The following is a 26,907-nucleotide window of genomic DNA, read 5'->3' as shown; positions in this document are numbered from 1 at the left end:
GACCAAACGCAATAACTTCTTAACCCTATGACGTAATCAAAACGCGCTTAATCTCCACACTCCGAAATTACCGGACTAGTATTGATTTATAAAAAAATGAATAAAAATTTACGTGCTCGTCACATTCTATGAAGAATAAAATAATAAGATCCAGTGTATCAGCCCTAGTGAAACATTTACCTATGTGCACTTAGATTAGTTGATCAGCTGCTGTCTTGATTGCAACAATGCATGGACCCAAATATACAACAATAAAAAAACGGTCATTTTGAAAATATATGAAAACTTGGAAACATGAATTTATGGTCCAAATTTTAGTAGTTGTGCTCAAGTCAGATGCAATTACAATCTATAAACCGAAAGGTTTACAACATGTTTTAAACAAAGACAATTTAAGAGACACAAAAACTCATCACAAAGCTAAAGTGGAAACTATATGTGTTAATCTAAAAATGATAACATGCGCATTACGGTTTACGACTTGTTTTGCAATGCGTTAAATACTCAATAAATATAATCGATGTGCTGAAGTTAAAATTTCGAATACTGCTCATGAAATTTTCGTCAAATTGAACAAATTCATCGATAAAATATCATAATTGTGGAATCCAAATCTTTTTTGAGAATGAGCATAATTAACTGGAGTTTTTTCTTGCATTACGGTGTTTGGTAATCCGTTCCAATCTGTTTTATCACAAATATATTGCATGAATTATGACACAAATATTTGTACAAACAAACTGATGTAATACTTGTAAAATCATTGCCGGGATCAAAGTTGGCATATTCTGGATTCTTCATTCCTCCAATACACACAAATTCACTTCGCCAATCGTTCAAGCTCTATTAGTCACAGAAATATGCAGAGCTGAGGCTTTATATTTTTTTCTGACATGAGTCACAAAAATATACTTGAAAAATAGGCGTCAGTTGACTAAAACCAAACAGTTACATAATTACATAGCCGTCAAATAATGCAGTATATATTTTAGCGGTTCAAACACTTCTTACTATACATGTGCAGCAACGGTGCCTGTGATTCGAATTTAGACGGGCTCATCAGTGAGCATGTGTAGCTCAAATGGTAGAGCGCGAATCCCGGAAACACTCCTGTCGTAGGATCTCATCCCACTGCAGACTAGATTTTTCTTGCCTACGTAGTGAATGCTTGGTGACCGGCTGATTCGGTATAGCGCTGTCACTGGGCCTGGCGTTTGTTTTTGTCAGTTGATCAACAGGTTTTCGTGAGCATACGTTTTCCTATTTTTTTCGCTATATAACATAATCGGTATCGTGATAATCGACAGTTGGAGTCTACGGTTGCACGAAGTAATAAGCTTGCGACACAACTTCGCTTGTGACTTGGTATTGCGCCAGTTACATGTGGTGTTCAAGGAATAGCATTTTCGCATAACAAATCGTCACTTACTTAACAGCAGGACACATTGCGTAGACGCTCCCTGTTCTTCCGAATGCACGAAACTGAACAAAACCGGTCGGTAGAGGTTTTACACTTGGTGGCAGCATCGAGTTAACCACTAAATCATTTCCGAGGGAAAATTGAACTGGCACTGAAAGTACGTAATCATAAGAGCAGCTCGGACCTAAAACAACAAAAAATGTTGAAAAATCATTTGACAATATTTAGTAACTAACTAAGTTAGTACAAAAAATAAAATTTGATATACAATTAATAAACTTTTTGCATGACAGATCATTCAAAATTTAAACAATGGCCATTAGCTGTTCATAAATACTTTTTTTAACACAACAAACAATATATTTAGATTGAATAGGCTATTTCCAATTTTTTTTACTCACAAAATCTTTCAGTCTCTGAAATAATTTCCATTATTTTGTATACAACAGCGTTGATCTCTCTTTCAGGTATCAAGATTCCATTTTTCCTAAACAAAAATGTAATGCAAAATGTTACAATGTCTGCTACACTTTTACACCCAATATTCAGCCACAAAGGCTTACCTTGTGATCATTGTTTAACCAAAAATTGTGTTGGATACAGCCTCACGAATTCTCCATCCAAAATAATAATGTGATGAATATGCTGTGTTGTACAGTTCTATAGTGGGCGTTCCGGAAGAATTCCAATTCTGCGTGACACACAGCAAAAATAATCTAAATTTAAATTTGATGGTCAGTTATAATTACAGTGCTTGGTTTTAATGATAAACATTAGATGTATTAACGATTGTCGCATCAAATAGTTCATGACTTCATCATCTTTAGTACTTAATACAACTCGAGCAGATTGGGGTGATATTGGTGAAAATGTTTGTATATTAGCAAATTGGTTTGAAAATGATTCGGTTAGCGCTTTTGCAAAAATCACCAACCAGAAGCAAGGTGTCGCACGCAGCTTACCTCGGTGTTAATGACATAAAACCAAACATCACACAAGCTGGCTAATGACGATCCATATCTACATTGTGCTTCATAATGTAAAAAGAAATTGTTAGAAGTGCGGTTTCCTTTGTATACAACTATCGAATCCGTATTTGATCGAAAAGAAAGAACCTGAAATTATCAAACATAAAAATCAAAATTATTACGGTAAATGCCGTATTCTGTTACCCTTAAGAACATGTTGAAAAAGCAGTGATCAAGTTTCCCATAGCAAACAAGGCAAAGAAGGGGTGCGTTTTTCTGCTTAATCGAATCGTATTGCCAAGGTCGCATCTGTTTGGTTACGAAGAAAAGTAAGTGTTGACGTAAAACCAGTAAAAACGTAAAATTAAAGGCAATATTTGACTTACTTATAATTCAACCCATATCGCAAACTCCCTGATGGACAATTTGCTTTGTACGAGCTTGGATAGCAAGAGTGTGTTGTGCTAGACACCTGTGTAAACACTTTAATTTGTAATTACACTACAGAACGATCATGCTGGTAACTCACCCCCATTCCGTGAGACGAATAAACATTGTTATCAAAAAGCCCACTTGAATGAATACTATAACCGTAAAAATAGAAATCAGAAATACGGTTTGTGATTTCTGAAGATTGTGCAACAAATCGATCCAACATCAAATCTATTTTGGGGTAAAAACTGAAAAGAGAACAAAACTAGAATGTATGAAACAAAGGGTTCCAGAAATGCAATTAAATGAATCATCTTTTCAAAGAGAGTTGTGAACATACAAACCCACAAGCAACAAAGGCGATTTATTTTACTTTGTATGCTTCATTTGTTATTTGAATCATTTTTTTACAGAAAAAATATCTATAAGTTGTAACCAGAGTCAAGAAAAACGTATCGAAACGTTAATTATATTACCACTCGTTGGTTTCAATGGAAAATGATTATTAAACAAATTGTGCAAATTTCCACCATAATATTTCATAAATCCGTTATCTGTTTGATATTGCAGAAAACCTTGCTCTCTGCTGACTCCCAGTGGAGTTCGGTTAGGAACATGACGTAACATAATATCTTTCACCTGGAAAATTGTACTTGTTATAAATATACCACTTTTTACATCACATAATATCTGCCTGATAATCAGAATAAGCTTGACTTTTGAAATCTGATCTTGTGCAATTGTCAAATGTTCCGAATGAATTTGTGTTCATCCAGTTTTGATAATCTGGAATTATAAAAATTAAAATAGCTGTTGCAATTTGTGTCATATTGCCAAATTTACTCAAGTAATTTTGGTGATAGTTTGACGTCGTAAGAAACCACGATCCAGCGTAAGCTTCACTAATATTGAAATTATCGTTGTTGATAGTAGCCGCGAGAATCCATCCACCACCATCAGCTGACATGTCACAGTAAACCTAAATGCATCTCAAAACTAAATCATTTTCGAAAAATTAAAAGAAATTAGTCTACGCATTTTCAAAACTTCTATAATTTTCCTTCTCAATACATTGATAATGATAATTGATTCCTCCAAAAGCAACTTTTTTAGTAAGTAGCTTTCTTTTCTTTGCAAATATCTGATAAGTTTAATATTTAAGGTTTGATAAACATGTTTAAACAATTACAAAAGAAAAAAATTATTTGGAAAATGAATTGTACAATACCTCAAACGATTTGAGCGTGGCTTTAATTACGTAGATTCCATCCTTGAATCCTGCATCTCTCAGTTGAATACGTGAATGCGCTGGGTTGCGGAAAGTACCAAGCGGTAATTCTGTTGCCACTGATTCACTATTGTTGAAGTTTATTTGTCCAGTTGTCTGGTGTGCTAAAGAAATAATTGGGCAACACTTAATTTAAAATGAATTTCGAAACAACAACTATACACTTTTGCCAAGTGGTTGTTTTTATAGTCAAATATTTAGTTGTGTTTAATGCTGCTTGTACAATTGTCAGAGGTGCTATGCAAATTGTATTTGTAAACTTATGAAAGAATAATTAATTATTATCCTTTGTACCGTGAATTTCCGAGCAAATTTGTAAACCTAACGTGATCCCTTGGACAGCTTTGTAATTTTTTTACTACTTTTCTCAAAATGTACGCAATTTTCAGATCATGTTTCAGCAATGTTAGTACTTTTAAAGCAAATTAATAATCCAAGTGAGTTCTCGAATATTTGACTTACTTTTATCAACTTCTTCCGTTTCGTTCTAAAGCAAAAAATCTTGTTGCATAAAAACATTGCATATATTTTACAAAACAAACATCGCACACTTTGTCTTTCGTGAAGTAAAGTATTCCAAAACCTAGCGCCGAAGCAGCCAGGATTACAATCGTACACACCAATACAATATTTAGTTTCGAGAAGCTTTGTTCTTTCACACACTTTTTTCACTTCTTTTCAAATGAATTTTAGCATTTTCTAAGTTGAAACAAAAATGTTTAACGATATTACGATTTTGATAAACTTTTTCTGAAACACTTTTTTCTTACCATATTCTTGCACAGATGCACCTATGGGACTCATTTTCTGTATGGAACCTTGGTATTGGTTTTTCATACATATTTGAGGATGTTTCCTGGAATTCTGCTTTACAAATACAAGATTTGTGATTGGTCAGATACAAAAAATATTTTACATTCAAGTTTAAGAACTGATCATCAAATAAAGTTATGATGCATATTTAAGTTCTGATGAATGGTCTTATTGCCAATTTATCTTGTTGCGTTTTGTCTATGTTTTGTAAGTTTCAAAAAATACAATAAAATTATTTTTTTTGCAGTCCATAAACTTTATGTAACACTTACATAGTATCACTCTATTAACTGGAGCATGAATGAATTGTCCTTCGTGCATTTTAACAGCTTCGTAGGCATTAGCACCAATATCACCATAATTCTTGGTTGAATTCAGTGAAAATCTTAAAAAAGGACCATGTTTACAAATTTTTACTCCTTGCCTGACATAAATCAGTATTTTATTATGTTAAATATTGATATGTTGCCGCAGTAAACCTTATGAAATTTGTCATGGAACAAAGCAAACTGCATCGTGACCACAGACGAACAAAGAACATGTTCTTATTATCTTACTCATTCCAACATTAGTGATGGATTGACAAACAGTGAATGAGTTACATTGAGGACGTTACGTCTATTGTGAAAAGAGAAGCAACCCCCGCCTATTAGTCAAACCAACACAAACTACATGTTGTTTCAGAGTTCCACTCTCAGTTCTGTTGTTTGTGCAATAGTGTAATAATAGCTATTCACGTGTTGAATTGGATCTTAGTTTAACCGCGTATTCACAAACACGTTTAGTTGGTACAATGGGATGCTTTTTTTTACAAGCAAACGAATGACAAACAGCGTGGTCGAATGTTGAAGGAAGTTTCGACTGGATATAAAGTTACAAGCAGGATTAGTTACTCCGTGATTACAATGCCAATCTTATACCATTATTTTTGCACAAAAATGCTGAATAAAATATACAGAATTTAGAGTTTTATTAATGAATTTAGAGTTTAATAATACAAAATATTTTCCGCCATCTTGTGGCGGAAAATGCGCAACATTGCGGTAGAAATAGCCTCATCTGGCGGTAGACTGTGTAGACCTCTCTGTTAGCACCTGTTGTGCCTACTAAACTCGCAATATCAACTAAATGCTGGTTAGTCTAAGGCCCTGTGAAGCCCTTACTCTTGCTGTAAGTAACGAACGTATAGTCACGATTCGATCGTATACATGTAACACTTTTTAACACTCGACACAGTTGTTTCTAACAGTCTTAATCATATTGTGAATTATCTTCACTTGAATGAGTGTGACATAACAAAGCTATTATAAAATCCATTGTGACGTCATACGCGTAGTTGGACGCCAAGTGGCCTAGATTGCCATTGTTTATTGAGATGTGTGACGAGCATCCATGCGTTACGCACATTGCTATTTACAGTTTTGTCTGAAATTGCAAGATTCAATACTAAAACAGCCAGTCAAAATTTCTTGAGGGGGGGGGGGGGGGGCATGGCACGTTGTTTTCAGTGCCAGGGCCGCATTCAAAAGTCCTCATTTTTTGTGTCGCATAATATATTTAAATCATACGTTTCCAACTAAAAACAAATACGTTTGTTGTCACTTCATTGATATCACAAACATTGGTCAAAACTAAACAATTTGTTTATAAAAAAAAAACAGAAATTTGTTGCAACATAGGCTATACAACGTCTTTTTGTTAATAAATTCCTTGCGCCAACAGTAACCAATAAGGGGTCGATTTTAGTATTTTAGTTGGGTATCCGTCATTAGGTGTTGTAGGGGTTTGTTTTACGATTCCAATGTTTGATGTCCGTTTGCAAGGTACTGCAACGACCTCAAGTTGATCGGAAGTGACCAAAGTTTTGGCGTCAACAGTGCACAGTATTTGAAAACATTAATCGCTTTTACTTTTGGTTACGTTTACCGAAAGCAGAAATGGTGTCAAGTGACGGTTTGCAAAATAACGTGACAGAAACAACAGACTAAAGCATGAACAAGAATCTGTGTTTTGTCCCAAAGTATGGTACGGATCCAGAAACTGCAAATGGTGTAGGTATTGGCATGTGGCACTCGGTATCTTTCAAAACTCTACGCCTATGCTCATAATACTATTTAGCGTTGCTCGGTAACTTTTTCTTTTGAATTTACTAACGTTTGGCGGGCCGCATAAACTCCTTTTCCGGGCTGCATGCGGCCCGCTAGCCGTAGTTTGATCACCCCCTGGACCTTCGGGTTTAGTAGAGTGATAGAAGTCAAATTAAATGTCACAAATTTTGTCTTTACTACCAATAAAAGCGCTAGAAAAAATGTACAAAACAAATCAATGCAAAACATTTGGAGCATTTACATCTTGATATGAAAGGGACAACTTTACTAACAATTATCTTGAATGAAGATTTGCAAAAGCGAAGTTGTGAAACGAATTTAATAAAATAACAAAACGTGACTTGTTTTGCTTGGTACCTTAAACATGGTCAGTGACGGTTGTATAACATAGACTCTATATGCATCTGACGTCAACATTCAGCGCCGATCTGACCTTCATGTTTTAATATTACAAATATTACGTCACACATATGCAGCAAAATCAAAGCAAGCGCACTGCAGCAACGCAGGGTTCGAAACAATGCAATGTTTTTAATGAGGTTCTCATACGATTTATTGTAAGAACAAAAGTTTTAACTGAGATACTTCTAAATATTTTCATTTAAGGTTGTACATCAACTGTAAGTTTTTACCATATTTATTACAAACGCTGGACTGCTGATTACTAATACTTTTTTAATTCGGTTAACGCTGGTTTCAATCATAGAAATGTAACAAAAAATTCAACTCGGTGGTTCAATATCTTTTAAGGTTGTCAGTTTTACAATCCTACTTTGCGGTTAAAACGCTTTGTATGTTTTACATAGGTTTACTCATATGCATTGGAACGTACGCTGTTCATGTGATCAGTTACCAGTCGCTTGAAACAATGGATTTGATTCAAAGCGGAAATATGCTGCTTGGGCGCATATAACAATACCATATGTTATCAACGTGCATTAAACGCGCAGTAAACATATCTGCTCAACTGCATAAGTTTATTGCATTTGTGTGCTAGCGATTTGGTCGCTATCGGCTACCGAAGACCAAAATGATACAAACAACCAACCAGCAAAGTATTAAATTAAAACAATAGAAACTGTTCTGACATAATGTTTGATATGTTCTAGTTCAAAAGTAGAAACAGTGTGCAAAATCTCAGAAATAATGCGTTAGAAATGTGCTAGAAAAACAGTCTTTCGGTTGAAATTTTGCCATATTTGTTGTGGCAAACCTGTAGTGAAATGATTGGTGAAAAGATTACTACATTATTACATTGTACTTGAAGCAGGAGAAATTGAACCGGGCAGTGACTCCGAAAAACGGTTTTTCGTCGCTTTTACAAACAGTAACTTAATTTGAACCATGAAACAAATGACCGGTTCGAGCAACACATTAATTACGAAAAGACTCAAAAACGTTTATGTTTTGTTTTTATACTCGGTGGACGGGCAACGCCTGAATGCGTTAGTCCACCGACGAGCTGCCTGTTTTATTATTATCTGTCATATTTGTAATGATATTTGGGCGACAGATATAATTTCTGTAAAGTTTCGTACTATAATAAGATAAGATATTTTTTTAAATATTTGTTTATTTCATTTCCTGGGCGCAGAAAAATTTTGACATTGTATAGTGTCCCAGGAAAATCACATATCGTTAGATTGTTCCCTTCATTTGTATGCGCACTTCTGTTACTGTCGTAGGGCGATCATTCCTATCGGTTGCACACAGAGCGAACGCATGACGTACTATTTGAAGGGATCTAATTAGCCGCAATTCGTGCTCAACGTTGCCTACGTGTTGGCACATGGCATTGCGACCCGTGTGATATTATCGAATGCAAAGGATAAGTAAAGTGTGCACTTCTGTTACTGTCGTAGGGCGATCATTCCTATCGGTTGCACACAGAGCGAACGCATGACGTACTATTTGAAGGGATCTAATTAGCCGCAATTCGTGCTCAACGTTGCCTACGTGTTGGCACATGGCATTGCGACCCGTGTGATATTATCGAATGCAAAGGATAAGTAAAGTGTGCACTTCTGGCTGGCATAATGCCAGAGTTGGTAAGCATTCGCGAAAATCTGTCGCCAATATTTATATTTTGTTCATTTTTATTTTATTTTTGATAGGCAACAAGTAAGACAAAAAAATGCACTCCTGTGGTTTGGCTAGGGTACAGCAGTCCGAACACGATTTGTCAATACAGTGGGATTTGGTTGCTATGCATTTTAACTTCCTCGTAGCCTTTGAGCTAGCGAGTCAAAAACGAGCTACTTTGGTAAACAATTATTGCAAAGTTTGCACAAACTATATCGCAATCGCTACAGTGTATTGCCTTCGCATTTACACAGCCTCACTGCAGAAGTAAGTTTTGACTGCCATGCCGTTGTTGCATTTGCACAAATTATTTAATTAACAATGACAAAATCATTTATAGCGCAGAAAGTTGTTATTAATACTGGACAAAAGCATGTTAAACGCGAATAGTACAAGGTTACTAAAAGCGTAAGAAAGAAATCACATTAATTCATTAGAAATGTACAATAACTAGCACTACATTTTCATCATAAAGATAGTTAATGCAATGATTCAGAACATACTTATCGATAAAATATCATAATTGTTGAATCCAAATCTCTCTAAGAATGAGCATAATCGACTGGAGTTGTTCCTAGCATCACGGTGTTTGGTAATCCATTCCAATCTATTTTATCAAATATGTTTCATTGAAAAACCCAAATGGAAAAGAAAAAGTTATGTACTTGTGAAATCATTGCAGTCATCCAAGTAGAGAGAGTCTGGATTCTTCATTCCTCCAATACACACAAATTCACTTCTCCAATCGTTCACTCTAAACAATTCAGATTTCGCGTACGTTAGGCTCCAATAAGAGCCCATTAACTTTTTAATGTTTACTTTAAATCAACTTTATTTACAGTTGTATTTTTGTACAGTTTGATGTACCTGAAGAGGGACTTACTTAACAGCAGGACACATTGCGTAGACTCCCCCACTTCTTCCATAAGCACGAAACTGAACAAAACCGGTCGGTAGAGGTTTTACACTTGGTGGCAGCATCGAGTTAACCACGGAATCGAACCAAGTTTAAAATAATCATTAGACTAAAAAGTAATGCAAGAAGCAGACGATTGATTTGGAATAGTTAAAATTGCATGAATGGCAAATTATTCAAACCTGGTTGCATAAACATCTCCTTACAAAACAAACTACTTTCACTAGTAAATGTTTCAAATTGATTGTAAGATAAAACAAACATTTCTTAACAAAACAAACTGCATTGTGATTGATTGTTGCTAAAATACACTTTACTCACAGAAGTTGTCAGTTTCTGAAATAATTTCCAATATTTTGTAGGTAACAGCGTCGATCTCTGTTTCAGATATCAAAGTAGCATTTTTTCTATGCAGGAAAGTCAAATATAACAACAACATGAAGATCACTATTATATAGTAATATCACTTTACACTCAGCAGTGAACAACAGTTTACCTTGCAACCATTGTGTAACCGAAAAGTGTGTTAGATACAGCTTCACGAATTCTCCATCCAAAATAATAGTGTGATAAATATGTTATTTTGTACGGTTCTGTAGTTGGCGCTGCAGATGAATTCCAATTCTAGGTGACAAACAACAAATAACACGTTAATTTGAATTTATTTCTCAGTTATAATTACAGTTTTGGTTTTAGTGATAAATATTAGATGTCGATCAAATAGCTAAAGAGTTCACTTAGTTTCGTTCTTGTATAACTCGAGCGTATTTGGGTAAAATTGATGAAAATTTTCATATATTACCGAATTGGTTAGAAAATGGATTGAGTTGTGCATTTGCAAAGAAGAAGAAACACTGACCACAAACAGGCTTCGAATCCAGCTTACCTCAGTGTTTATGACATGAAACCAAACATCACACAAGCTGGCATACAAAGTCCCATTTCTACATTGTGCTTCATAATGTAAAAGGAAATTGTTGAGAGTGTGATTTCTTTCGTACAAAACTATGGTTTCTGTATTTGGTCGGAAAGAACGAACCTATACATATCAATCATAAAACAATGGAATGACTTCAGATAAATTGTTAATGCGTTATTCCTTTACCCAAAAGCTCATGCTGGAAAAGCAATTATCAAAATTTCCCACCGCAAACAAGGCAAAAAAAGGATGCGTTTTTCGACTCGATTGCATCATGTTTCCAAGATCACATCTATATTGTTAAGCAAAACAGTAGAAGTTTACGTAAAACCAGTAAAACTAAAAAAATTAACTTACTTATAATCCAAACCATAATGTATATAGCCGTCTTGACAATTTGCTTTATGTGAGCTGGGATAGCAAGATTGGCTTGTTCCAATGTTTGCCTGTGCAAACACTTTTTATTTATGGTTCCTCAAAAATACCGCCATGTGGATATATTACCAGCATTCCACCAGAGGAATAAACGTTGTTATCGCGTAGCGAGATTGAACCAGTATCATAATCATAAAAATAGAAATCAGAAATATGCTTTGTAATTTCTTTGGATTTAGCAGCAAGTCGATCCAACATCGATTTTACATCAGGAAAGAAAGCTTGGATATAAAATTAATCAATTAAAATCATCCAGAACTGGCATCGAATAAATCACCCTTACAAAAATGATTGTTAGCACACACCAAATTTACATAATTTTCAAGAACAAAAAATATAGTGTTACCACTGTCAAAAACGAAATATCGCAAAGTTAAGTACATTACCACTTGTAGATTTTAATGGATAATGAGTAGTAAACAAATTAAGCAAATTTCCTCCATGATTTTTCAAAAAACCGTTCTCTGTTTGATATTGCAGAAAACCTTGCTCTTTGCTGACACCCAGTGGAGTTTGGTTTGGAACATGACGTAACATAATGTCTTTTCCCTGAAAAATTGTAGTCGCAAAAAATGTTCCACTTTTTACAACACACAATATTTACCTGATATTCGTAATAAGCTTGACTTTTGAAATCTGATTTTGTGCAATTGTCAAATGTTCCGAATGAATTTGTGTTCATTCAATTTTGATAATCTGGAATTGAATAGTAAAAATGAGCTGTAGCAATTTGTGTTACATTGCCAAATTTACTCAAGTAATTTTGGTGATTGTTTGACGTCGTAAGAAACCACGATCCACCATAGGCTTCTGTCATATTGAAATTATTGTTGTTTATTGTGGCCACGAGAATCCATCCATCCACCACCAGCTGCTATCATGTCACAGTAAACCTAAATGCATTTGTATTTCTTAAATTTTTATATATTTCAATATTTCCACTGTCTAAATACATTTATGCATTGATTATTATTTTCCTTCCAAATACATCGATAATGTGAGTAAAATGATTTGGTAAATACCTCAAACGATATGAGTGACGGTTGTATGACGTAGATTCCATCTTTAAAACCAGCATCTCTCAGTTCAACACATGAACTTGCAGGGTTGCGGAAAGTACCAAGCGGTGGTGTTGTTGCTACTGATCCAGTTGTGTTAAAGTTGATTTGTCCAGTTGTCTGCAGTGCTAAAGAAATAATTTAGCAACACTGGAACAACAACTATACATCATTACCAAGTTTGGGGGTTGTTGTCACATATTCAGCTGTGTTTAAAGCTGCTTGTCCATTTGTCAGTGGTGCTATACAAATATCATTTGTATTTGTAAACGTATGAGAAAGTAATAAATAATTACCTATAGAGAGTTTTCAAACAAAACTAAAATATTGATTTCTTGGACAGTTTTTCAAAAATTGTACGATCATGTTTCTGACATTTAGCATTGATATAACTTTTAAATCTATTTAGTTGACCCAAATATGTTTTCGAATATTTGACTTACTTTCATAAAGTTCTTCCGTTTCGTCCTAAAGCAAAAGAATCTTGTTGCATAGAAACATTGCATAGCTTTTACAAAAAAAATATTACACACCTGGTCTTTCGTGAAGTAAAGTATTCCGAAACCTAGCGCCGAAGCAGCCAGAATTACAATCACACACACCAAGATTATGTTCAGTTTCGAGAAGCTCTGTTTTTGCACACACTTTTTTTCACTTTTTTTGGATTGAACTTTGACATTTTCTAAGTTGAAACAGAAAAGTTTAACTAATTTCACCTTTGATAAACTTTTTCTAAAACGCCCTTACCATTTTTTTGCACAGACGCATCTGTTGGACTCAATGTATTTCCATTTTCTCTATGAAACTTTGGTAAGGGATTTTCATACTCATTTGAGAATGTCTTCGGAAATTCTTTTTCATAAACGCATGATATATGATTAGATACGAAAAATATTTTACATTTAAGTGGAAGAAGTGATTATCAAAATAAAGGTATAATGCAGATTTAACTTTTTCTCAATATACTTAAAGCCAATTTAATTTGTTTATCTTTTTTCTGTTTTGTACATTTCGATAACTACAATAAAACTTATTTTATATGCATTGATAATGTTGCAGTTCGTAAACTAACCATAAACTTTCATAAAATGTCTTTACTTGAGTGTCTTATATTAGGTGGAGCATGACGAAAATGTCTTTCTTCAATAGTTTCATATGCATTAGCACCAATATCTACATCACCATCATCCATGATTAAATTCTGTCAAAATCTGGAAAAAACGTATGAATGTGTATTTCCTCCCACAACACACATGCGAAAAGTTCTTTTTTACACATTAGTTGCTTATAGTACAACACCATTTAAGAGAATCATTTGTCTTCTGGCAACAGGGTTGCATACAAAGTGATCGAAAGTGTTAATAGTGGTCACTCTAGTGCAGCGGTTCTAAAACTGGGGTCAGCGGTCCTTGAAGCCCGTGAAGCAATTTTACGGGAACCGCGAAAAGGTTGAAGTAATTCTATACTAGGGCGTCCGCAGGTTTTCGGTTAGGGGGGGTCAAGGTGGGGTTCACTCTGCCCTTTCGGCCGGATGCAAATTTTTTTTGAAAATTTGACCATTACACCATCCAGACAATTTATCATTTTGATCAGTGTTTACATTTCTACGGATTTTTATCGAATTTGGCCAGAGCACAAATTATCAGAGTTATATAATCGTTTTATTACATACTGTTATCGTGCTCAAGTGAACCTTGCGTAAGGTGTAATACAGTGGTTCTCAAAGTATGGGTCGCGCAGGGTCAAAAAATGGGTCGCGCTATGGTGATTCAATTCTGCCCACACAAACTATTACTGCATTAAGTAAACACAAACAAATTTACTTTATGTAGTAGTAGTAAAGTCACCTCACTCGACCACGTTGTACATTAAAATAAACCAACCACTACCACATACAGACAATAGTCTTCAAACCTTACCGTTACGCACATGGCGATTGTAACGTCATAGCACGGCAAATAATAGGACAAGTTAATCATGCGAAACTGTGGAGATGTAACAGTTAGCATTTAAGGATGAGCAAAGAGATTATAAACCATTGGGATGAGTAAGTATTCGTAAAAGGAAACATTTTTAGATTTGGGATTTTTTTCTATTTCATGCATATCAGAAAAAAATAGATTTTTTGATGTTTGAAGCTTGGGTCGTGAGATGATCATAAAACTCAGATTTGGGTCGCGGTCAAAAATGTTTGAGAACCACTGGTGTAATATATACATTTGGGGTAATAACGCACTTTATTTTGTCATAATTCACAACTGTGTGGTTTCCGCAGCGACCGACTGCTAGTAGCTAGTAGTTCCAAGAAATGATAGTAAAAGAACGTAAGAACAGAGAAAAAGAAGCATTTCAATTACGCGATGGTATTTGGGAGTCTATAATCTTTAAAACCGTACACAGAAAAAAGTTATGAATTTTGATTATATCAACAGCAAAGTTGAAAATTAGCGATTGTTCAAATAGCTTAGTTTCAATCTGCCAAGGACTGGTAGAAGTGTGGGCTGTAAATGCAGTTTACCAGTAGCCTATATGTGGTGATTTGAGATTTGCAGTGAGCCTAAAAAGATTTGAGCATTCTGCACTAATCCCCAAAATCAAGATTTATGTGAGATAAAGCCAGTGCCCGCACTAGTAATGTGATTCTGAGAGTACAGGAGCTCAAGTTGTCGAATTTTGCGATTACGGGTAGCTCTTAGGTATCTTCGTAAACTAATAGAGGAAGTGGGATGCTCCCGAAGAAGGGTGATGATCACAATCGGAGAGCTTGACCAGTAAGTCATTGCTCGTATCACCTTCATTGGGAGGAACGGTCTAACGATGCAAGTTGATTTTACTTTTTATTTTTTTTTGGGGGGGGGGTGTTTCTGTGTGTTGCCTAAACGCAACGATGCTATTTTAACTGCAGGAGATTTGTTTGTAACAGATGCAAGATATTTTCTGCATGTACATTATAAAGCGGGCGTTATAAAAAGTTTGACCACTGTGGCTAAGTTTGTATTATTTAAGTTATCTGATTGTTTAAACAAGCAGAATTTAATTCGAATAACAAACCACAAGAGAAAACTGTCGATGTTGCCATAATAAAACATTATAGTAAACACAACATATAATTTGCTGAGTCCAAGTGTGCTTCTTTCCCCTAATGCACATGATTATGATATTTCATTCAATCACATTTTTTAACATTTGGATTTTTGGTTTGTCACTTGACTGCAAACCACTGAAATAAATATTTCTAACCAGTTCTTCTACTGTTTAAATATATTTTACATTAGTTTTTTTTATCAAATAATAATAAACAAATGATGAGCGTGTCCTGTTTTATACACTTAAATTGCACTGTTTCGCTAGTCAGGTCCAGTTGGGACCAATGAATAAAATCTTGATAAAAAAGGATGATTAAATTCGTATATCCACACAACCAGCATGATTTGAACAGATTAAATTACAGAATTGTTAGGTTTTTGTCAATGCGTTGAATCTTGCAACATGTCATACAATACGAGGCATTGCAAATTTTCACCCCACAAATCGATAACTGTCAAACGTGGTTTAAACCAACGACGTACTACCGCATATCAAAATAATTCAAATATTCTTTATTTACAGATTCAAGCTCAGTTCAGTCACGTGACTTCTGTTATCAGCAACACAATTTAACATGTTAACAATGGCAGAAATTTCGAGCTTAAATTTTGTGAAATGACTAATTTGCAATGAAGCAAGTAAGTACAATATCTACCAACAAAAACGTGTTTGTGTTTGATTACAATGGCAATTTAAGATGTAATGAAAGTAAATTGTAGATTTAATAAAAAAGCAATTAAGACTTTATTTGTCAACGAAATTTTATGTTTAAAATATGAAATTAGTAATAATGTAATACAACATAATCATCAACCACGATAAAAGAAATTTAAAGCGGAAGTAAAGTATTTAAAGAAAACACATTCAGTCCTATGGGTTACACATTTGTTTCTGACCTTTTTTGCACAAAATATCACAATTTTGATAAACTTTATCGATAAAATATCATAATTGTTGAATCCAAATCTCTCCTAGAATGAGCATAATCAACTGGAGTCGTTCCACTTAACGAGGTGTACGCAAACCGTCCCAATCTGCGTTTGGTGCCAAAACATTTTTGAACCAAAAAAATGTAAAAACACACACAGATAATTTACTAGTAAAGTCATTGCAGTCATCCAAGTAGAGAGATTCGGGGCTCTTTATGCCTTCAATACAAACAAACTCGCTTCGCCAATCATTCACCCTAAAAAAGAAACAGCTAATACAAATATACATATAATAATATTTCGCTCAGAATCAATGTTTTCTTTTGATTTTTACAATATAGTAGCCTAAATACCTCATAATTGCATATGTGTGTGATTCATTGCATTTAAGTGTCAATTTCTTGCGTTTTTTAAAGATAAACTGAAGATCGTACTTATTCCAAAATGTAATTTGGCAGTAATAACATTTAATCGGTTATCAATTTTTACCATTAGGTATTTTTAAGTAGATATTTTTTCTGTGCAAAGTAATGACCATTTTTTGCATTTCCTGCAAGTTTCATTCAAATCTGTTGAGATTTGACCCCAAAATTTGAGCGCCAAACCTAAACTGCCACCTTTTTACGTCCTAAAATTTTTCAAATAAATTGCATTTTTTTAACCAGCCGCCCCGAAGTTTGGCGCATATCACTTAGATTTTCAGGAACGTAAAGCTTTTCCAAAAAAAATGAGCAATATTTTATTTTTCCCGTTTTAGTTTGAGTTACCAAAATCGGGATATTTCGGCCCAAAATTTTTTTAATTTTGTGGCAAAAAAATTTTTTTGCATTTTTAAATTCTGCATGTTCGACTTAGTACAGGTGTGAAATTTCACCTTTCTACCTGTACTAGAACTGGAGATATGCGATGTTTTGTGTGTTTGCTGGAGCCTTTTTTCCGCTGTTTGCCCTGGGGGCGTAGGTATAACTTACGGTGTAGCTGCAGCGCGTTTCTCATCTCTCCACCAACTGTGTCCTCCACTTTGTCGCGCTTTTTAACGTCTCAACGTTGCGCAGCTATCTCCGGCAAGGTGAATAATTCAGTGCAATTGTTTTACCGAGCGAAATAAACTCAACTCAACAATGTTGGAAATATCACAAGGTCAGATATCAATTTCCGGAATAATTTTGTAACTTGCTACTCAGCTTTTTTTCATTTTTTACTCAGCTTTTTTTTCAAGTTTGAACGTACAGTTTTTCATTGTTTTATATAATCAAGATCAGTTTTTGCGTGGTTAGAAAAATTGTTTCACTATCGATGCAAGTAAGTAAGTAAGTAAGTTTATTTCGCACGAAATATCCGAACAAAAGAAAAATACGAAAAAAATTGAAAAAGAGAAATGTGCGGGGTAGCGAAAGACTCTGTGGTCACCGTGTCAGCTACCCCTTCTTACACCAAAATTTACACATATACACGCACTCACACGTTTGTACTGAGAATGAATGTTAGCGGTGAGATCAAAATAGGAGCAGAACATTGATGGCAGGAGGTGTTTTTCAAACTTGAAAGCACAATATAATAGTCCAGCAAGGTTTATGGCAATCCGTCCCAGTTTGCGTTTATTACAGAAAATGAAAAACATAAGTATGTGCATAACTTGCCCACTAGAGTTTTATTTAAATGCACACAGTCTCCAACAACCAGCAAACAGTGAGGATGTTGTTTAAAGGTTGTTACTTCTACTGTGGGAAGCAAAAAAAACAACCCCCGTCTATTAATCAATACAACATTTCGAACAACATGTTTAGCAGGAGTTGCTGGTTGTTTCCAAGTGTAGTGTGATTTATTTTGTTATACCATAAAAACTTGTTTACTTACTGCGGCCTACTGGTTTGTTTTATCTAATGTGAACCAAAACGCTGACGTACGACTTCAAATCAACTGACAAACAAGTTGCTGATCAAAACTGCTTCCCTAGTTCTTGCAACACCAACAACGAAATGGTTTGTTTTATCTAATGTGAACCAAAACGCTGACGTACGACTTCAAATCAACTGACAAACAAGTTGCTGATCAAAACTGCCCGCCTAGTTCTTGCAACACCAACAACGAAACAGACTGCTAATTACACTATATTTATTGCAAATTACTATTTTGCAATACAGTAGATAATAACCAGTGGCGGCTCGTGCCTAAAATTTGTGGGGGTGCTGCTCAAAATTTTAGCCATTATTGAACATATATTACTTGGCAATATATAGAAAACCTACATTTATAGTTTTCTAGCCATTGTTTTGTGTAGAAAAACAAGTAATACAAACCTTAATTAGAAACTCCATTGTGACGTAAGTTTTGTTACGCAATAATGTACACGAGTGTAAATATCAGACGATATCATTTGTGTATTTTGTTTACTTGCACAGCGACGGCTAAACACCATAACATGCAGTAATAATGTGGAACAAAAACACACGTGACACAGACTCGAAACTAAGCGGTTGTAAATACGGTAAAACACAACAAGAATATAGAAAAAAAGTGATGATTGGAAAAAGGTCGAAGTATTTCAGTTCGACAACATTTAAAAAAATGGTCATGTTTCATTTAAGTAACCTTATGGTCACAGTCAGCGTTTTCAACATATTATATGACACTTCACAGATTATAATTGTCACACAAAAAAACTAGCCATACAGCTGTTTATTGGTATCATAACTGACAAATTTAACAACCACTTTACATTTGTGTCAGAACTTGTTTATTTTAACATCTTTTTTGAATTTTTGTGTACAGACTATTATTTGTCTTTCAGATTTTTAACTGCTATAATTGCTGCTTTATTTGCTGGCAAATAGCTTATAATTGCTTTTTTTAAGTGCAAAACTCCTTCAAGCTTTAAAATTTACAACACTCTCACTTACATTTAAACCATATTATTAAACCTTGTGCTTCCTTTTTACAACCAAAATGAATCATAAAGTTACAGTTTGGGCATGATAATTGATAGCTTATTCCTTCATTCCAAATGACAACTGAGAAACTGTTTTTCTATTTAGTAGTACTAGCACTGCAAGTGCAAATCTTTTGGAAATAATGGTGTTCCTAACAAAGGTTTGTATCCAAACTGTTTTGCCTTTGCCTTCAAAGGACTCATGGAAACAGCAAAAAGGATTTTTCATCCTAGTAATTTCACTTGTCAAAACATCATCTAGATTATTTTCAAAGTAATCATGAACATCAGATCTACAGAAACATTTTCATTTCAGTAACTAGTATTTATTTGTCAACAATAGGATGTGCTTGGTGGTCACTACTATCTTGTCTGTAGAATGTTCATTCTTAAGAAACACTTCCTGTGAAGCAATTTAGCAGCTACTGTTTAGACAAACAGTACATGTCCATTATATCAATACTCATCTTTTTCATCATGTCCACGTAAGGGAGTTTCAAAATTTCCACAGAACAAAATGCAGTCTATTATTTTGGACAAAATATCACGATTTTTTTCCACTTTTTTGTTGTGTTCAATAATTGAAAGTCTATATACGCCTCACTAAGTTTTTCCTTAAGATTTATAGTTCCCAAAAGTGAAAGTGAAACATCATTGTCCAGTGACTAGTGACTAGTGACTAGTGACTAGTGACTAGTGACTAGTGACTAGTGACTAGTGACTAGTGACTAGTGACTAGAGTACGCATTAGAATTGATGTCTCACAGTTGATTCGTGCGCGGCGACTTTTGTGTTGCGTGTTTAGCCGCAAGAGGCGCTTTCTTGGCATGCTTTATTGAAATATAATGTGGGAACGTTAAATCAGTTTGCGTCTTTTTAGGTTTGTTTCGACAGTGATAGTTTGTTTGTTTATTAGAGTCAGATACACGGAGTGTTTAATTGTCTACCCACTGGGTCAGTACAATAAACTAAAATTGATTGTCGCGCATTTAACCTTCTGATAAAATCGCTGTTAATAACGCCTAAATTAATGATGCAGACAATTGCTAGTTTCGTTCCCGTTTCTGTAAGCGCTGCGACGCATTGTTATGATACGCCTGTCCAGCCTGCATGGACTGCACCAACGGTATTGTATTACTCTGAGACTGAGATACGCCCAGATTATTCTGTCAAGTTTTCAGATAGAAACCAGGCAGCATCGCCGTTTTTGCCACGTAGCCAGGCACCGTGTGATGCACAGTATTCTACACCCCGCTATCAAATTAATTCTGCGCCTGTTGGGTTTGGTGAACTTAATTTACCTCCCCTGTGGACGGATACGGTAAAATTTTGGTTTACAACGGTGGAAAACATTTTCCAAAGCCACCAGGTAACGTCCGACGCTGAGAAATTCTGTTTAATTGTCTCTGTGTTGAACCAGGCACAAGCGCAAAAGGTCAGCCACGTCATTTTAGGTGCTGTTGGTGGTTGTCTTTCGTATGACGATCTAAAACAGGCTCTGATAAAGGCTTTTGGCGTTAACCCTGTTGCTAAGGTAAATGAGTCGCTTCCCGATGTTACGTTGGAAAGTAAGCGCCCTAGTGTCTCTGTTGATAATTTGGTTCCTCCGGGCGATAACCAAGATCCAGTGCCGGTCGCCGAAAAGTTGTTGAATCAGTCGTTTTTGGCGCCTGATTACGGTTTGTCCATTGACGCATTGGCTGAAAACGCGTATGAAATCGCATCGTTTAGCGAACCAACGAACTTTCAATCATTTAAGGTGGCTGAAAAGGACACAATTGTCGCCGGCAATAAAAGTGTCATTGTCGACGCGTGCCGATTCCAGCAACTCGTCAGACGAAAGGCCGGATTGTTTAGATCCGCGGGCGATCTGAGAATCGGATAGCAGGGAAGTATAATTATTGATTGACTTTTGTTTACGGACGAATTTGATTACCTTACTACGACATTGCCTACTCCCCTTACTTTTAATCTCTACCTTGCGATTGCTAATCTTAAAATGCAGCAACTGTACATGTCATAACTATAATTTTTACTGGGAAATGTCACCTTTATGCTTGATACGGTCTAATAATAATCTACTTGTCTACTTAATTAGAAATCCTCGTCTCTCTCGTTCGTGGTTGCGGTAATTGGGGCCGCATGCGCCTAAGGCAACAATTATTTCATTTTTATTACTTCTCACTACATGTCTGACCCAATAGTCTGTAAGTAACTAATAGGGAAAAAATCCGTTATTTCGTTAATAAATATCTGATGATGAGAGTTTTGGAACCAGAGATAACGTAAATACAACGAAAACAACGAGATTAGAAAATCATATTTTACAAAGCTTACCAATTCACAAATTACAATCAAGGTTCGCCCCGGTGCCGGTCCGCGAGAAGTTCGATGTCAGCCGTGTACTTTTCAGGGTAAACACATTAAATCATTTTTGTTGTGATAATTTTAGGCGTTTTTTTTTACTAAACATACGTAGTTTTTTGAAGGCTGGTGCGTGTTAAAATCATAAAAACGGTCCGCAGTGCAAAAAAAGGTGTCGACCCCATAATGTAAAAGATGTGTTGTATGACAGAAACACAATCTCTATGTTTTTCAAAGTAAGGGCTTTTGAAGTAAAGGATACTTTGAAACAAAATTTGGTTGAACCCCAAGAGGCAGAAGGGCATGTCTAAAAGACGGGAATACGGGACGACGGGAATACGGAAATCGAGGTCTAAAAGAAGGGAGAGATGGGGTTACGGGACAGACGGGAAAAGTGCCAAACTAAAAGACGGGAGAGGCGGGACAACGGGAAAGCGCATATTCAATATGACTAAAAGACGGGACTAGGTGAAAGTTCACACACAGTTCTTATAGCGTTAGACGGGACTACGGAAAAGCATTTGTTAGATATGACTACAAGACGGGCCTGGGTGAATGTTCACTTATAGTTCTTATAACGTTAGACGGGACTACGGGAAAGCGTTTGTTGGATATGACACTAAAAGACGGGACTGGGCGAAAGTTTACTTATAGTTCTTATAAAGCTAGACGGAACTACGCAAAAGCATTTGTTAGACATGACTATAAGACGAGACTGGGTGAAGTCGACACGCAGTTTCTTTGCGTAATTAGACTGCACTACGGAAAAGCGTTTTTTTTTAATATGACTAAAAGACGGGACTGGGTGAAAGTTCAAAGGTAGTTCTTACAGCGCTAGACGAGACTGGATGATTAAGGATTGAACTTAATTTCTTAGCAGCACATGTTCCTGTTCATTTCGTGGTTACTTTGACAGGTCCCTGAAAGAAGACTTGATAAAAACACAACTGCAGATTGATGGCCGGACAGCGACAATTAACAAATGCCAGCGAAAGTTTAAGTCAGAAAATAAATTTGCCTCCCATTCATACGCTTGAAAATATGGTTGACGAAACATGAAGTTCAACTACTCAATGAATCCAAAACTTTGACTAAAGTTTGCAGAGCTAGTGCAAAAACATGAGCAGTGCCGTCTTACGCAAACAGGAATAGCGCGACTGCATGTTAGAGGGTTTCCTAAATTGTTTTTCCATACTAACCAACATTCCCCTCGCCAAAACTGTGACATAAAAGCTCGTAACTGGCTTAGGTTTATTCCCAGCGATGCGACGGTTAAAAACGTTATGATAAAAAGTCTAAAGATTAACTTTTATGAGCAGCTGAGAATGTGGAACAGTTGTAATTGCCCAATATTTCCGCTCTCAAAAAAATGAATGCTTTTCGCCCCCTTTCGCAACAAACGACCAACCCAACCTGTGGGACAAATGCGACGAGGTAAAACTCGAGAGAAACAGTTTTTTGCAACACCTGCTTACCTGACCAAAAAACGTGGTCTGCGCTTAACTTTTTAATCGGACACATCAGAAATAAAAAATTGATAGTTTTTGGCTTTGTTTCGTGCTTCTTTCTCTTTTGCATTGTTTACAACTAGTGATGAACCGAACCCATCCAAAAAGGATCGGGCCGAAACCGAAAATTTGGCCGAATCAGACCGAACCTAAAACCCCCTTTCTTATGGATGTTTTCAGCTGAACCTTTGTGTTGTTAATGCGAGTGAACTGAACTATGACAAACCAAAGTCACTTTTACAATACGAAAACTTTACTAAACTTATATTATCTAGACATCGTGGCTCGTTATATTTTATAGAAGCAGAAATTGCTTAATAATGTTTCGTATTAGAGAAAATGAAACTTGGCGCCAGAACCTGATTTCCTCTTCGGAGCCATCCTGTTTGGCAATTACGCCGCTGACCTTTTACTCGATAAATTACCTTTCTTGAGAGCCCCAATATCTCTGGCAACAGCAATCACAGAATCTCTATTCTCTAGCAAAGTCAAGGCACAAGATTGTTCTTCCATTTGCATCTTCTTTTGACCCATTTTCGTGTTTAAAATTTTTTTACAAGACCTCGAAACTTTAAGAAAATACAAAATATTGTGTGATTTCACGACCTTACTATTCACGAAGCTGTAAAGCAACACTAGGCACGCAGAGCAATGGCTTTGCAGTGAAGTGTAGCCAGACAGTAGGTGATGAAATAACTATAAGCGTTTTTGTAACACAATGCTTTTGATGAAAACAGTAAGCTAAGAACTTATGCAGAATTTACATGTAAAGTTTTTTTTGCCCACCGAATGAAAAGATTTTTTTTGCCGGCACTGTAGAGTTACCGTTTTGTGGTTACTCTGTGTGACACAAGTTTTTTTACACTGTTGTGAAACAAACGTACAAAAAGGCATTTTTTCAGTCCAAGTAAACCCATTAATCAACATCATGCCGCTAAAGTTACTTCTTGTTGTGAGTCAACAAGTGTATTTTCAAACTTGAAAAGCCATTGAATGGCTTTTCACAAACCTCACATTGATGGACCTTCTTTTTAGTGTGAGTCATAATGTGTACTTTCAAATTGTCAGACCTGGCAAATGTTTTATTACAAACATCACATCGATGAAGTTTAACTTTCGTGTGGGTCAATATGTGTCTTTTCAAATTTGAACTAAAAATGAAACTCTTTCCACAAACATCACACCGAGTTGGTTTCTCTTTAGTGTGGGTCATCATGTGTGTTTTCAAATCTCCACCACGAGCAAACCCTTTTTCACAAACAACACATCGATGTGGTTTAACTCCAGTGTGATTCAACATATGTATTTTCAAAGTTCCACTTCGGACAAAAGTTTTTTCACAAACATCACATCGATAAAGTTTCCGAATACTGTGTTTTAGCTTATGTCGTCTTACATTTCCACGTTCAATAAACCTCTGATCAAAAACATCACTTTGCTCGAAGTTAAAATCCTGAAATTCCATCTCGTCAATTTAGTTGTTCAATTATTATTAAGAGTACTATGAGCTGAAACAAGATGTTAGCTTTGTGTTCATCTGCTTGAAATCACGAAATGTTATGTTTAAAACTTTTGACACAAATTTAGTTAAACAAACATTATACGTCCCGGAACGTAGAAAAAGACCTGTATTTAAGTTATGCTACAAATTTCCAACAACATGTGTGCAAAGGCAAAGCATACTTAAAAATACTATCCTGGTGTAATGAGATTAAAATAAACGAAACTAACAATAATGCGATGAACTACCTATAAAAAACTAGTAAAAAACGTGATGCTAACACACGTGACATCACATGCGAAAATTTCCATTTTCAACATTAGTTGTTAAGATTGTATACCGCCATTACCTTAAATGCAAGAAAAGTAAACTCAAATGCGTGTAAACACTCTTACAAAATCGGTTTCACGAATTTGTTGCATTTAAAACAGTTTTCCACCTTCCATATGAGGTAAAGCGACACAAGCTCTGTATTCTGCCTTACTGCTGATTAAACTAAAATATTTACAAAGCTAAACTCATTGCCCGACATCAAAGAATATCTGACGTGATTCATGAGTTGCTTCAGGTTTTTATAGTAAACCTTGACAAACAATACATGGAAGAATTCAAACTGCATAATGACCACAAACGAGCAAAGCATATTTTCCTACTATTATAAGCATTCCAAGCCTTCGTGAAGTGTTACAGTGAAAGATTTACAAACAGTAAAGGAGTTATATTGGGAATGCTACATCTGTACAAACAACATGTTGTTCCAGAGTTGCAGATTGATTCTAAAACGATTGTGTCGAAACGTTTGATCTAGCGCAAAAACTTGCTAGTTTACGGAAGTTCCCTTTTCATCTCACCTCCTATTCTTAAGGAACGAGCCATATACATAAGTTAAAAATTTCACTGATAAAAAATTGCTAAGCAAATATATGCCTAAACATTTTAGCACTGTTGTAATACAAGCAACAGTACGTAACTTGATTTGACATTTTTTTTCGTCGCTATTCTATGGTCATCAAAGATGGGTAGCGGTTGCGATATAATTGGTGCAAATTTCGACATATTAGCTAACGTAATTAAATCGTTTTAACTTGTTAGCTCAAAGCTCGCAAGGAAGTAAAAGCGGCAACGGTTTTATTCAACAGGATTGCAAAATCGTGTTTTGAACTATGAAATATTTCCTGTTGGAGTTATTTAGGATGTAGATGCGACTTTGTAATCTGGTGTTTACGCAATTTAACTTTGTGCTTTATCCGGTGCTGTGATCGGACGCTGCTTTGTGTGGTAATTGTGCAAGAGCACACGTATCCAATTTAACGCCTTCATCCGGGGTATATGTAAAACAGCACTCGTTCATTTCGATCTATCTCTTCTTTCTCTTGCAATAAACAAACGAACTGAAGTGCAGGACATTTGTGTGGAGTTCTCGTTCCTGACTAGCTCAGGGGATTGGGAGGTCAAAGACGGTGGCATGCCTCTTTAATTTGTAGCCTTGAGACTCATTTGCCACCATTAAGATAAACCGAACACTACAGATGTACTTATTGCCATATTGACAGGTATAATATTTTTTTCTGGCATTTATTGCTAATCCAAGTAATCGCTTAGTTTTGTTGTTTGTGCAATAATGTATTAATAACTATGCGTGTGCTCACTGGAAGCTAAATTTAACCGCGTCGCGTCTCAAACGTGTTGGGCTGGTCGAGTGGGAAAGGGTGGGTGGCGTCTAAAACGAGTATGCAAACAATTAATCACGGTGGCAAAAAAACACGGCTGTAACAAGATTGAATATAAAACAAGCGTCAAGACAGACACTCTTTGAATCGGTTGACAATACAAACTTGATTACTGTTTCAACATAATGACTTATCAGCACGAAAATGTGCAACCAATAGAAGTAGAAAAATTTATTTACACCGCAGAACTACGTTACCAACTATGATTTTTTATGTTAAAATTCTCCTCGCTTCCACTTTTTTTTCTGTTAGCGACAAGCTGTTTACGTATTATCGACGGAAGCTTTCCTGTATTCCTCACAATTTGAATATTCCATCATGTACAGAATCAACTGATTTGTTCCACAAGAAGTTTGAGCTACTCCACGGATTCAACAACTCCCTGGATGCTTTGATAGAGCATGTTGCCACTGCAAACAC

The 26,907-nt window shown here is 35.7% G+C and overlaps 1 protein-coding gene, 1 long non-coding RNA gene and 3 pseudogenes across 2 annotated transcripts in view; 2 read left to right on the top strand and 3 right to left on the bottom strand.

Annotated features, from left to right (window-relative positions):
• LOC145219391 (uncharacterized) overlaps nt 1-10,092 on the bottom strand; it is a 28,163-nt pseudogene extending 18,071 nt beyond the window's left edge.
• A 501-nt stretch (nt 10,093-10,593) lies between these two features.
• LOC145218604 (uncharacterized) lies at nt 10,594-11,228 on the bottom strand. The gene is made up of 3 exons (XR_013857667.1): nt 11,133-11,228; nt 10,914-11,066; nt 10,594-10,651 (listed from the first exon to the last, which is right to left on the bottom strand). It is a non-coding gene; the product is annotated as an uncharacterized LOC145218604 (long non-coding RNA).
• Nucleotides 11,229-11,411: 183 nt separating this feature from the next.
• On the bottom strand, nt 11,412-13,631 carry LOC145219390 (uncharacterized; annotated as a pseudogene).
• A 6,730-nt stretch (nt 13,632-20,361) lies between these two features.
• On the top strand, nt 20,362-21,585 carry LOC145220037 (uncharacterized; annotated as a pseudogene).
• Nucleotides 21,586-25,203: 3,618 nt separating this feature from the next.
• LOC145219389 (uncharacterized) overlaps nt 25,204-26,907 on the top strand; it is a 6,455-nt gene continuing 4,751 nt past the window's right edge. The window contains exon 1 of the mRNA XM_080086761.1: nt 25,204-25,208. Coding sequence (XP_079942887.1) covers nt 25,204-25,208 — 5 coding nt within the window. The remainder of the gene's footprint in view (nt 25,209-26,907) is intronic.

Source organism: Phallusia mammillata, chromosome 3 (genome assembly GCF_965637545.1).
Source record: "Phallusia mammillata chromosome 3, kaPhaMamm4.hap1.1, whole genome shotgun sequence".
Lineage (NCBI taxonomy): Eukaryota > Metazoa > Chordata > Ascidiacea > Phlebobranchia > Ascidiidae > Phallusia > Phallusia mammillata.
The sequence above is the reverse complement of the archived record's forward strand: the minus strand, read 5'-3'. Positions and strand labels throughout refer to the sequence as shown.